Source organism: Argentina silus (genome assembly GCF_951799395.1).
Source record: "Argentina silus genome assembly, chromosome: 20".
Classification (NCBI taxonomy): Eukaryota; Metazoa; Chordata; class Actinopteri; order Argentiniformes; family Argentinidae; genus Argentina; species Argentina silus.
This window is the reverse complement of record NC_139674.1, coordinates 7,402,815-7,416,291: the sequence shown is the minus strand read 5'-3', so window position 1 is coordinate 7,416,291 and position 13,477 is coordinate 7,402,815. Positions and strand designations below refer to the sequence as shown.

General features: G+C 47.7%; 1 protein-coding gene across 1 annotated transcript in view; it reads left to right on the top strand.

Annotated features, from left to right (window-relative positions):
* magi2a (membrane associated guanylate kinase, WW and PDZ domain containing 2a) overlaps positions 1 to 13,477 on the top strand; it is a 139,496-nt gene that overhangs the window by 114,799 nt on the left and 11,220 nt on the right. Inside the window, exons 11-16 of the mRNA XM_083692281.1 lie at positions 4,007 to 4,038; positions 7,524 to 7,725; positions 10,864 to 10,955; positions 11,393 to 11,585; positions 12,429 to 12,695; positions 13,278 to 13,463. Of these exons, the coding sequence (XP_083548407.1) occupies positions 4,007 to 4,038; positions 7,524 to 7,725; positions 10,864 to 10,955; positions 11,393 to 11,585; positions 12,429 to 12,695; positions 13,278 to 13,463 (972 nt within the window). The remainder of the gene's footprint in view (positions 1 to 4,006; positions 4,039 to 7,523; positions 7,726 to 10,863; positions 10,956 to 11,392; positions 11,586 to 12,428; positions 12,696 to 13,277; positions 13,464 to 13,477) is intronic.

Here is a 13,477-nt window from a genome sequence, read left to right as displayed (position 1 = left end):
AAACCCGGATTGCCCCTTTGACAAATTGAGCCTTTTATTGAGATGATGTGAAACCTTTGTGATTAAACCGTGATTCTACAGGTTGGGTTTTGTGTTGGGAGCTGTAGGGTAATGTGGGGTGAGTCAACCATGCAGTTTTCACACCGTAAATCATTTCAAACACTCCTCAGAGGGGGATGCGTGTAGGTATGGAATACATGTGAATTAACATGCAACCGGCATTCAATAAAATCAATTTGCTGCGACGGATATTCTTCAAAATAGCCTCCCTCCGGGCCCACAATGTACTATATTCATTAACTCTGAAAGATGTAGACCCCTCCATCAAATCAGTGTTATTCAAAACATGAATACAATTAAATCATGAACTGCTATTAGCCATGCAATGTGATATGAGTGTGTTTCAATGTTGGAGTAGGCATGTGTGTGTGTGTGTGTGTGTGTGTGTGTGTGTGTGTGTGCGTGTGTGTTGAAGCAGGCGTGTGTGTTGAAGCAGGCGTGTGTGTTGAAGCAGGTGTGTGTGTTGAAGCAGGCGTGTGTGTTGAAGCAGGTGTGTGTGTGGAAGCAGGTGTGTGTGTTGAAGCAGGCGTGTGTGTGTGTGTGTGGGTTCAGTCATGTGTGTTGGAGTAGTCCTGTGTGTTGGAGTAGGCGTGTGTGTGTGTGTGTGTGTGTGTGTGTGTGTGTGTGTGTGTGTGTGTGTGTGTGTGTGTGTGTTCAGGCGTGAGTGTTGGAGCAAGCGTGTGTGTGTGTGTGTGTGTGTGTGTGTGTGTGTGTGTGTGTGTGTGTGTGTGTGTGTGGGTTCAGGCGTGTGTGTTCAAGCAGGCGTGTGTGTGTATGGGGGGGGAACAGGCGTGTGTGTGTGTGTGTGCGTTCAGGCATGTGTGTTGGAGCAGGTGTGTGGGTTGAGTTGTATTAAATTGAGATTGCATGTGCGCTAGTAGATTCCATTACAGGGAGCCTGCATATTGTACAGATACAATATGCTGTACGGGTCTAATTTAATCAACTCAATAACCTTCACAGGCAGCACTTAGTGCCATTAGTGAGCAGAACCCTTAGTAGAATAAAATACTTTCTCCATATCCAATGCTCTCTCATAGGCAGAGTGCATCACCACTGGACAGCCATACCTCCCAGACATACTGTTGACATGTGGGCCCTCCTTTTGCTAAGGGGCACTAGGACCGTGGGCATGCCCAGCTTTTCAGGGCTCAGATGTTGTCGGTTGCCACAGGAACCACAGCTGCCAGCCAGCCCATGTAATGTCAATAGGGGCAGGAAAGGCTCACAACACAATACAGCCCAGTTCAGCACACACTCTAATTGGAGTCATGGCACAACTGCCACACCTCGGAACGCTCCCGATCCCACTCATCATTATGTGGTCCTCTCTCAGGGTCTCACACACACACACACACACACACACACACACACACACACACACACACACACACACACACACACACACACACATATGCACACACAGGCACATACAGGCAAAACACACCTCACACACACACACACACACACACACCACCTGAGCCTGGCCATTATTAGTGACCATGGTGGCCACAGTGTGGAACCTCACCACCGAAGATGACATATTCTACCATCATTATCAATCGTATGCGCTGTTCTGTATGTTAGGGCCGGATGACCTCTATTGGCTGACTGCCAGGTAAGAGACTAGCTCAGCTTTGGCCCCTGTTGTATCACTGTGAACACTGTAGCTGAACCTGACAGGTCTGATTAACACGTAGGCTATGGCCTTTTCAGCACCATGGACAGCTCTCTAAATCCAATAGGCCTGTCCAGTCCTCATCTCTGCCTTGGCCTCTCTCACAGTGACCAAGATAAGAGCTCTCTCTCTTTCCTTCTCTCTCTCTCTCTCTCTCTCTCTCCCCTGTCTTCCCCCACCTATTAAGTTAGTACTGATCCACAGGGAAGGGCATCACTGACACTCACGTCCACCTAAATGTCTCCTACGCCTGAGTAAACAATGGAATTACCCCAAGGATTATCTTGGCCAATATTGCCCATTAAGGCTCTCTGTGTGCAGCTCTCTCTCTGTCTCTATCTATCTCTCTTTCTTTTTCTCTCTCTTTCTCTCTCTCGCTCTCTCTCTCTCTCTCGCTCTCTCTCTCTCTCTCTTTCTCTCCCCCCCCTCTATATCTCTCTCTCTCTCTCTCTCTTTCCCTTGCTCACTCAAGGAACCGTTTTTTTTTTTAGGTTTTCAGGTTGTTCTGTCATTGAATCAAGGGTCGGTTGGTGGCAAGTAATCTAGTGAAAGCTCTCATTGATTGACCCTCTTTAAAGAGAGTGAGTCGTCTTTTCACAAAAAGCAGGCCTGAGTATTCTCTTATCTATCCTTAAGCCGCGGGAATATACTTTATGATCGAAATTCTGTGCCCCTGTCGCTCCCAATAAGCTGCTGTAATATCCCCATCTATAAATATCTCCATCTCAGCCGTCAATCTTTTACGGGCTCCAAACTGTATTTGATGACTAACTCAGAGAAAAGGATGGTCTGAAAGCGTTCCTCAATGCATAATTCCTCACTTGTTTTTTTCTTCTTATTTCCCATTTTTGCTGCACCACTAGTTGTTAGTGGAGGGCATGTTTACAGTATAATTGCAGCCATACACGCTGCACTAGCGCTGGGAAGCTTGCGTGTAATGTGTGCAGTCACCCGTGAATTCAATCCTGCTGATTTGCATACCCTTTTTTGTTCCTGGAGTGTGTTCGTGGCAACACCTGAAAGACAGGAAGAAGGGAAATTGAATCAGGAAGACGGGAGGCTGTTGTTTGTATTTGTGTTTGTGTTTCTCAAGGCCCAATGTTTAAATAGTTAGCGGGCCAAAATTCATGAGTACATGTGTACAGACGCAGTATCTGCATCTCTTTGCATTGAACGCTGGCAGAGGTATGACTTGCTAGCATTGGACGCATTTGCTCTGTTATGTTATGTGGTTGTTTGTTTGCAAGAGGAATGTTGTCGTCAGCTCGAAAAATTGTCGGTTGGGCCGTTGGAAAAGGTCAAACTGCAGTGAATAAGGACTCAGAGGAAGGTTACAGGGAGATAGATGCCCCCATGCTCCGCTATAAATCACATGAAGACACACTTCCCCTGTTGTGTTTTTCCAGGAAAAACACATGGCCTCTCTCTACTCTCTCCTATCACACAGACAATTTATGAACGCTCTTGTACCCCCAGGCCCAATCTGCACATACTGTACATCTGCAGATTCATACAGTGGTAGAACCAATTAACCAAGCAGTCACGGCATGTTGATCATGTGGAATGAAGATATTCAAATGCTTCTGAAATATTGACTTTGGAAACAGCTTACCTCCCTTGGGCCTGTTGGTATTTGTCACACCTCATAACTGTTATGATCTGCTGTCGTCCTGCGACATTTCATTAAATACAGAGACCTAGGTTATGGCTTGCTTCTGTCAGACCATCATCTTTAACTTATTCTGTGTTGTGCCCGTGCTACAGTACAAGCGTTGACCCTGTAGATGAGACCCAGCGATAGAGAATGCTGTTTGTATAAAAGTGGCCTGGATGTTTATCCAGATGTACTTACTTATGTATTCAACCTTCATGTATCCAGGCGACTGTCCCTGTGATAACATCTCTTACAACAGAGACCTGGTCCAAGATAGCAGGGCTGCGGATCTTGCTGTGCTAAATATTTCCCCTGGGTCCCTTCTATCAGATAGCCTTTAGGGAAAATGGCATGGCTCAGTAGAGCTTAGACTGTAGTAGTCCTTAACGTCTCCTTTGTAGTCCTTCACTTCTCCTTTTTATTTTTTTTGCATTCCTCTTTTTGCTTCTAATCTGTTTTGGAATCTGTTTTGGGTTTTTTTTTCTCCATTTGGGCTTCCTTCATCTTGCTTTAAGCTCATGGACTAGCCCTCTGAGACACAGAGCACCTCAAACCTAATGTACAAACACACATACGCTACTCGCTAAATCTTTGTTGTTTTCTCACCATTGCAGGTCACTTTTCACCTTGGAAGACCCCTAAACAGGTAAAATGCATTGTCTTCCGAAACCTGAGCTCTCTCCCCCTTCTGCTCTTAATAACCATTGATTTTGATCTAATATCTCATTTAGTCGCCAGTGGCTGCATTGTGCATATGTGTCGGAGCTGCTATCTGAATGACTACTTTATAACGTTGTCTCTTTCTCAATCCTGGCTGAGTTGCTGGTGTGTTTTTTTTTTCATAGCGCCTGAGAATGACTCCTCGATTTTCCTCCTCCTGTACTAACATGCTCTTCTCGCGTCTCCGTCTCCGCTATAACCAGGCCTTGGCTGAGGTGGACCCTTCCTCTGCGTCACATGACAGGGAAAGGGTTGAGCGGCCCACTCATAGATATAGAATGACTAGACGTGTCATGCTGCAACCCAAAAAAAAAAAAAAACAGACTGGTCATGATGAAATTGAATCGGAAATACCAATCGGTGTTATCTATTTCTATGTCTACGGACATGACAGGTATCAAATTGTACGATCGCAAAATGGTGTTCTAGTAATTCTATGTCTATGAGTAGACTGGGTTGGCATGGTCCCAAAGCATTCCATTGTTCTCTCAGCTCCTCTGTCTTTGATATAGTGTAAATATTTATAGAGAGAGAAGGAGATTGAGAGAACGGTTTCTACCAGTCATATCTAGACACAGTCATTAATTCATTCTTCTCTTCCTTTCAGCTCAAGGCTCTTATTGATCTGCCACTAACCTAGATTTGTTCTGGCATCATTTCATCTCATATCCATAGCCTCTTCTCTTTGTCGAATATGTCAGATACTATTTTGGAACGTTTTATTTTGGTCCAGACAGTGAAACCTTTAGATGTCTGGGATGAGTGGCCTCTCCAGTAAAAGAGCCGTCTCAGACAGGCGTTCTCACAACCTTCTCTTACTGTCTGTCTGTCTGTCTGTCACTCTTTAAGGTTTACACAGCCTCCAAAACATTCAGCAAACACTATGAGACAAGGATCTACCACAATGCAGCCTCACAGATCGGCCACTTTGCAGTTAGACATGGTGTGTCGGTGCAGAGAAATGCTGTGTGTGTGTGTGTGTGTGTGTGTGTGTGTGTGTGTGTGTGTGTGTGTGTGTGTGTGTGTGCGTGTGCGTGTGTGTGTGTGTGTGAGTGAGTGAGTGAGTCAGTGAGTGAGTGAGTGAGTGAGTGAGTGAGTGAGTGAGTGAGTGAGCGAGCGAGCGGGCTAGCGTGTGAGTGTGTGTGTGCGTGAATCTGCGTGCGTGTGAATGTGCATGTGTGTGTCTTCCATTCCATGCATGTGTGTGTTTTCCATGCCCATTCCATGCCAATGCAACTTCCAGTTCTCGCTCTAACAATGCCAGATCATCAAAACACACACACACACACCCATGGACTCAGAGGAAGGCTTTATGGGTTGTGTCTCAGATTATCCACACTGTTCATCAATCCTGCTCCCTTTCTTATGGATCTCCTCTGTTTCAGACCAGATTAATGGTAATTCAAAGCTCCAGGAGAACTGCCTGGAACGTGGCTTTGGAGCAGGCAGTGGAGCCGTTCTCTCCCCTTCTGAGTGCAAATTTGTTCCTCTGCACCCAGCCAGCTCTAATGGTGAAAAGGCATAACAGCCCAGCGTTCTCTCCCAAGAGCTGCCAACTACCCCCCTCCACCCCCCCTCCACCCCCCATCCCCCAATACAGAGTTCAGCGGTTTAATTGGATATCATTAGTTCTAGGAAGATTTCCATAGCCCCAAAGAATGAAACATTGAAGAAAGACATTTAATAGGAGAGAGAGAGAAAGAGAGAGAGAGAGAGAGAGAGAGAGAGAGTAGGGGGTTGATTTAATTGTGAAGTAGACTTGAAGATGAATGATGCCCCTGCCTCCTAAAGGTAGTCAACTAAGCCTATACAGAGTATTGGTCTGGTTGGTATACTGTAGAATATAGAGTGCCACTGTATGTTGATAGTATATAGGACTACTGTTACTCTGAATGCAGAGTTTGGGTTCTGGCCAGACAGTGTGTTGGCTTTATGAACTACTGAAGCATTCTGCAACCACAGACGTAGCCGTGCAACTTTTACAACCCTCGAAGAGTCTGACTGCCTGCAGCAGACATTAATAAGAGAGGGAAGGAGAGAGAGAGAGAGAGAGTGAACAAGAAAGAGAGAGAGAGAGAGAGAGAGAGAGAGAGAGAGTGTAACAGTGCTGTAGTCTGGTCCCAGACTTAATAAGGTCCCTTGTCACACAGGGAACCATGGCCAGACATGGCTAAGATCAACAGAATACATGTGTGAAACTACAGAGAAATGGAAACCCTTTGATATTACCCTCTGTTATATGCTATTAAGATTAGCGCTGTCAGCCATAACTGGCGCCCTGTGATTTATGCACAGGCACGGTTCTGTTTACTCACCTCTCGATTTCAAACGATTCATCTTCCAGGGAAGTGCAAGAGAGAGAGAGTGTGTCATTCTGTTAGTTCCATTCGCACTCCTACTCATCCTAACGTATCAATAATGCCATCTTCAGGAGCTGTTCAACAACACCGCATGATCGATGCTGCACAGTCATCAGCTGCATCGAGGGTGACATTTCGACGGCGACAAAAAAGGGCTGCTGTTTCAGACCCACATAAATTATCTCTTGTCCTCTCATGACTCACAATGAGAGGTTTTTTACTGCTGTGAATATAAGCAGTTAGAATACATCTCTTTTGACATTAGCGTTTTTTTTCTTTTCGTTTTTTTTACAATGCTAATGGGAAATGAACAAGAGAGAAACCGACTCAGCAACTGACATCCACATCCATATACATGTACACCCACATACATGTATAGACATACATGTTCTCCTCCGCAAAACACATAGGGGCTGACTCTTGACAGTAGATAGGGCTCAGTGCTGTTTTTGTACCTCTATGGCATCTCTCTGTCAGAGAAGATGTCTCACCGTACAGCGGATCTGTCCCTCGGTTTGTCCCCTGTTGCCCTCTGTCTGCCTGTCCGTGACGAAGGCACCGCTGACATATTGAATATGCTCCCTCTCTGCTGCCTCCTCCAGCAACCCAGAGCTGTTGTGCCTGACTGTGCTGCTGTATTGCATAATTAACACACCTTTATCTGGACCTGCTTTAATAAGCCTTGGCATGTTTGAGTTTCCTCTTTCTTTCTTGCTTTCTTTCTTTCATTCTTTCCTTCATCTTGTTTTTGTTTTTGTTTTTTTTTGCTTTTTGATTTCACCAGCGCTCATTTGGTTTGGTTGCATAGTGGGTGGGTCTACACTCACATTGGAGGATGATATTGACAGACAGAAGAGAAGATTCCACCAATCAATGATATCCTCTTATTAAAACCCCCTCCCCGCCCCGCTGGGGGTGTCTCTCTGATGAAGCTGTCAGACATCAGGAGTCACGACAGAGAGACCGCCCCCTAGCTTCTTCCCCAGAGGGGTGCAGCTAGGGTCAGTTGGGGTGGGGGGTAGTGACTGAACCCATGCCAATGTGTTTACAGGTGCTGGAGCAGTGGGACACCCAGGGCCAGACCAGCCCCCAGACCAGCCTGTCTGCCCCTGTTGTCCCCCACAACGCCCCCTTCCCAACCCACCACCTGCACAGGGCCTCAGTCCCAGACTCTGCCATCGAGGGCTTTGGTCTAGGCAAGCCAGACCCCTATGACCTCTATGAGCAGTCCAGGGCTATCTATGAGAGTAGGCGTAAGTACTAAAAACACACAACAACAACAACAACAATAACCCCTTGCAACAAGCCTAGGGGTCCAGGGCTTGCATGATCTCTAAACAGGTGGACCTATGAAGATGCACGCACACACACACCCTACACACACACACACACACACACACACACTCTCTCTCACACACCCACACACACGCACACACACACACACCACACACACACACACACACACGCGCGCGCACACACACACATCATTCACACTTAACCTCGTAAATCTCTGTGGCCCTTGCTCTCAGCAGTAGCTGAGTAAGCAGAATAGAATGATGACCTCAGCTCAGCACAGTTCCTGGGAAATGTGGAGGAGTTGTACAGGAAGAATAAGTGATTATGTTTGTTTTTAGACTCAGAGATATTGGAATATCTCGTGCACCATGACAGTTGTGTCGGGATGTACTGTATTGCTGACAGAGAGGACTCCATGTCAATAGATTAGAGAGCTGCCATTAGAGAGCCTCTTAAGTGGCTGTGAGGAGCCGTATCTGTGTCCAATTGATGCCCTGCCAACTCCTATAATCAAATGAGATTCCTTCATGAATCAACGTCTCAGCCAACAACCCGGCTGTATTCATGTTCTGGTGCCAGTAATATTACGACCATCATAGTACCTGAGGTGTCTACAGAAAGGTCATCGCCTAGTTGTGTATCAAGATGCTGTGTAGCTCATACCTATAAGGGAATGTGGCGCCAAGGAAGGGGTCCGTTTTCTATTGGCCAACGCCAAAGAGTTACTTTACGTTATACCAACGGAGCATGTCGCCAGGCAACCGGTTATGAGGTATGAATCGGTTTAAATCAGGAAGTTTAACCAGGAAGCTGTATGGAACTATGTGAAGCTCATGGTTATACTCGTCATTCTTCCGATGCACCACTCTGGCTCCCGCTTTGGACTCACCATGCCGGTGATGTCACAGTGCTGGTTCTGTCAGGTGGTTGCGGGTCTCTCCTGGCTACTGTAGTCTGGAGGGATCTGGGCTGATGTGAGAGAGCCTAGCAGGCAGACGTGCTGGTGCCCTCCTCTCCCCAGTCAGTGGTGCTGGGTTGTAAGGCCTACAGTAAGCTCACACAGGGAGAGAGAGGAGCTGCGTGCACACTTATGTAAGGCAACCTTTATTAAAGAGGACAGGGCTGTCGGAAAAGGTCTGTATCAAGCCTTCCAGGGTTTTTTTTTTTTTGCTTTCTCTCTCTCTCTCTCTCTCTCTCTCTCTCTCTCTCTCTCCCTCTCTCTCTCTCTCTCTCTCCCTCTCTCTCTTTCTTTCTCTCCTGCTTTCTCTCTCTCTCTCTCTCTCTCCCTCTCTCTCTCTCTCTAAACGTTCCCGATCGGGGTCGGCAGGGCGATGAAGAGAGAGGAAGTGCAGCGCACTTTTAGGAACGCTCCATTGGTCCCCCTCTCTGTTGAGTGTGTGATCTAGGGCATGAACTTCAGTCCGTCTCAGTAACCCTCTCCTCGTCGACCTCGGACCGCTCTAAATACAGAGTGGAGGCTCGGAGAGCAACTATGCACTTAAATCCACACACACCATGGAAAAAAACCACATTATTTCACTGTGTTGATATTAGCCTCGCTAATTTTAGCCTAGATACTCGTCGGGAAGCAGGGAAATAATTGCATGTGAGAGAGCTGGCAATAGATGGATAATTACATAATGTGTAGGCATTATGCTGTAGACTGGAATACACCAAAGCCTTTTAGCCAACAATGTGTCCTTATATGCAGCCAAATTGAGAGGCATTGATGGATATTTGGATGTTCAGCCAGCTAAATGAATGACACTTGAATGCGACAAAAAAAAAAATGCTGTATGTGGGTTCTGTGGTAAGGTTTGTGTGTTGGTCTCGTTTTTGTGTGGCCATTTTTTTGTTTCTTCAACCATTTGTTACGGATGGAGTCGCTGTTCCCAGTGCGAGCCCTAGGAGTCCCCCTCCGGCTGCTCACCGTGTTGTCTCACCCTCTCACTCTCTCACTCTCTCACTCTCTCACTCACTCACTCACTCACTCACTCTATCATTATGGCCTTATTACGTGCACCTGTGTTTGATGGTCACCTATGCCTTATTTTGCCCTCACTCCTGCACTCCCCGCTCAGTCTTCACAGTGTGTGCACCGTTCGTACGTTCACCTAAGGAGAAGCCTTTGATATTTTGAGGTTGAGTGATGAGACCTTGTTCTCTTTTCTTTATTTTTCGAGTTTAGTCCGCTGCCGTTAGTTACCTACTCTTTCTGTTTTGGAGACGTTGCTTTCTCCCATTTGATTTCTGTGTGTTTTGTATCCTGTGTTAACCAGAACCTGTCTTCAAGTAAAGACATTTTTATTTTTTAATCCCTGCCTTTTCGTCGGCCTCATTCGACACACCGCACCTGGGTCCGCTCATCCAACACAAAACCTTACAACTATTCCTACAGTATCCCAACAGACAACTTGTCGTCGTCTCTGTCATTGAAAGAGCTGGAAATAGAAATATCCCATTTCATTACAGTCCCTTTGCTCTGGTCTATCTCATTTCATGGGGGAAGTTTTACAAGGCAGTGAATATTACCACGCTGTAGATCACAGCGTCTCGGTAGAGACCTGATTGCAGATGAGTGTCTGTTCCCCGCAGCATACAATAGTGTAAATAAGACTACGGGTTTATTACACGCTGTAAGCACTTCTCGCCTGTGTAATGGATGGTGTAGGAACTTTGCATAGACAGTTATGCTGAGGCGGGAGGTTTTTTTTTTTTTGCTCGAGTCTGCCACAGTCTTTATGAGAGTCTGTCTGTGTGTGTGTGTGTGTGTGTGTGTGTGTGTGTGTGTGTGTGTGTGTGTGTGTGTGTGTGTGTGTGTGTGTGTGTGTGTGAGAGTTTTATTATTGTTTATGGGTGCTCCCTCAATCTTCCCCTATCCAGAGCCTGGCCTACCACGGACAGCCTTCCCTGTGGACCTCACAGGTAGGTACAGTGTCTCTGAGAGGACTCTGCCACCCAGGGAGTGATTCCTCAGGGATTCTCTTAACATTTTAAAATAGAATAGACTGTAGTGGAAGTGTATGTTTTGGCTTTAACTTACATGGGGGTCCAAGGCTCTCTCACAGGTCTTGTCTGTTGTGGTGGGCCCCCAGGGGCTGAGTACCAGGATGTTGAGGTCCACCTGCGCAGACAGAAGTCCGGCTTTGGCTTCCGGATCCTGGGGGGCGATGAGGCGGGACAGCCTGTGAGTCCGGACACCCGTGAGAAGGCTCGTATGGGATGGGCGTGAAACCCTGTCATTTTCTCCTCTCTAATCCACTACACACACATCTAATCCCCCCCCCCCCCCCCTTCCCGACCCCCTGAGAGAGTGACGGCCCTTTCTGCTATGTGTTATTAAATGTCTGTAGAGGGACAATAAACACAAAACACAGAGCAGATACTTATCCCATCATCAGCACCATGACTATAACAACCACTTGTTGTTGCTCACACACACACACACACATACTTAATAACCGCATGTTTCCCTCTCTCACAAGCAACACATAACCTCAATGTATCATAGTCCCTCTGATCCAGACAGTCATCAGTCCTCAGCCCCACTCTACAGTATGACCCTTGACCCCTTGACCCTCCAGGTGTTCTGACCATTAGTCGGTGTGTGTGTGTACTCAACAGATCTTGATCGGGGCCATCATAGAGAAGAGCCCGGCAGATAGAGATGGGCGCCTCCGACCGGGGGACGAGCTCATCTTCGTAGACGGTATCCCGGTGGCGGGGAAACCCCACCGGTACGTCATCGACCTGATGCACGGGGCGGCCCGGAATGGCCAGGTCAACCTGACCATCAGGAGGAGGCTGCAGGGGCCAGGTGAGAGGGTGCCGGGTCCTCCATTGGCTGTCAGGCTGTGTGTCGTTTGGTGATTTGAGGAACTGGGGGACTAATCTCTCTCTCTTTGTGTGATGATTGCTGTAGCCTTTCTAGACACTCACACACACACATGCCCACACACACACCACACAAACATATACACACACACACACACACACACACACACACACAAATTCCATTCTCCTTGATCTCCTTATTCCCTTTCCTTTGAGCCTGGGGAGAGGAGCACAGCAACCCAGTGAGCGCCGACTCCCCTTTCCTCCCCCTCGTGTCTCCCCTGCCGTCTCCCACCATGAAAGACAGGCGCTATCCGACTCATCCCTGCCATCCTTGCCCTGCGCCTTGCCCTTTCATCCTCGCCGTTTGATTCAAAGTCACACTTTGGGAGATGTCAGGCTCTCCTTCCACCCGGAGCTCTGAATTCTCTCTCTGTCTGCCTGTTCCTTCACTAGTGCAACCTTGATCACGGAGGGAGACGTAATGAGCTTTAGCATGACACGTTTGTTTCTTTTCTTCTTTAACATCTTTGTTTTGGTGGATTTTTTGCCCCTGGGATTACTCCACAGCGACACTGTTTTCAAGAGGTTTCTCTCTGTATTTGTTACAGGTTGATCTTTGGTTCCTTTGAATGTAATACCGCAATGGATAAAGACTGAAAATGCTATGATTTTCTCCCTTTTTGATTGTGATTAACTGAAAGGTCTTTCGTTGGGAGACTCAGTAGTGTAATAGCCCTATAAAGACACTGCCAGTCTTTGTGCATTGATAAGTGTTGTGCTGCAGATGAGTGCAGGTTTTTCAGCTCTCTTTCGCCCCCTGCAGGCGAGCCCTGTCCAGAGAACGGCCGCAGCCCGGGCTCCCAGTCAACCCAGCACAGCTCCCCTAGGAGTGACTTCGCCTCTGGCACCTACCCCAACAACGTGGCCCCCGCCCCACCCCTCGGTGGCCCCCCGACCACCGCCCCCTCAGACGGGACTGCGACCCCCAACACACAACCCAGCGATGTCATCATCCACCGCAAGGAGAGCGAAGGCTTCGGCTTCGTCATCATCAGCTCGCTCAACCGGCCCGAGACCACAGCCACCATCAGTGAGTGATCCTTGTTGTTCTTCCCCCCTGGGGGCTTGTTTCATGTTCAAGCATTATGGCTAATCCATATTCCATATACCACAGTATGAAAGTGCAGACCTAGCACATACTTTATGCTCTTGGGCTGTGCCTGTATTTGAACCCCCTCAGATACCCCCTGAACTCTCCAGGCTTAGATAAGAGAGACCATTTAGACAAGAAATTGGTTAGCGAAAGCCAGGTCAAGACTCGATGAAAAATGTAAAAAGCTCTTTCTTCGGCGAGTACTCCTCCACCTCAATTATAGATGCCCTCCTCTGCCAGGCCCTGGGATCCTGGGTAGACAGCAACGGTGTGCTTTAGCGCCGTGCCCGCTGCCCACGCTTGTGCAAAAAGGCGGCACACTTACATAACGCGGGGGACGAGAACCAAAGAGAAAGAGAGAGAAAGCACCCAGAAAAACCCTGTCTGTGCTCATACCTATCCTCCAGCTCATCGTGTCCCTGTGTGTGTGTGTGTGTGTGTTTGTGTGTGTGTGTGTGTGTGTATTTGTGTGTGTGTGTGTGTGTGTGTGTATGGGTGTAAATCTCTCTTCGCTCCCAGCCGTGCCCCATAAGATCGGCCGTATAATCGAGGGCAGCCCCGCGGACCGTTGCGGCAAGCTGAAGGTTGGGGACCGGATCCTGGCGGTGAACAGCCAGTCCATCATCAACATGCCGCACGCTGACATCGTCAAGCTCATCAAGGACGCGGGCCTCAGTGTCACACTGAGGATTATACCCCAGGAAGGTGAGAGACGTACA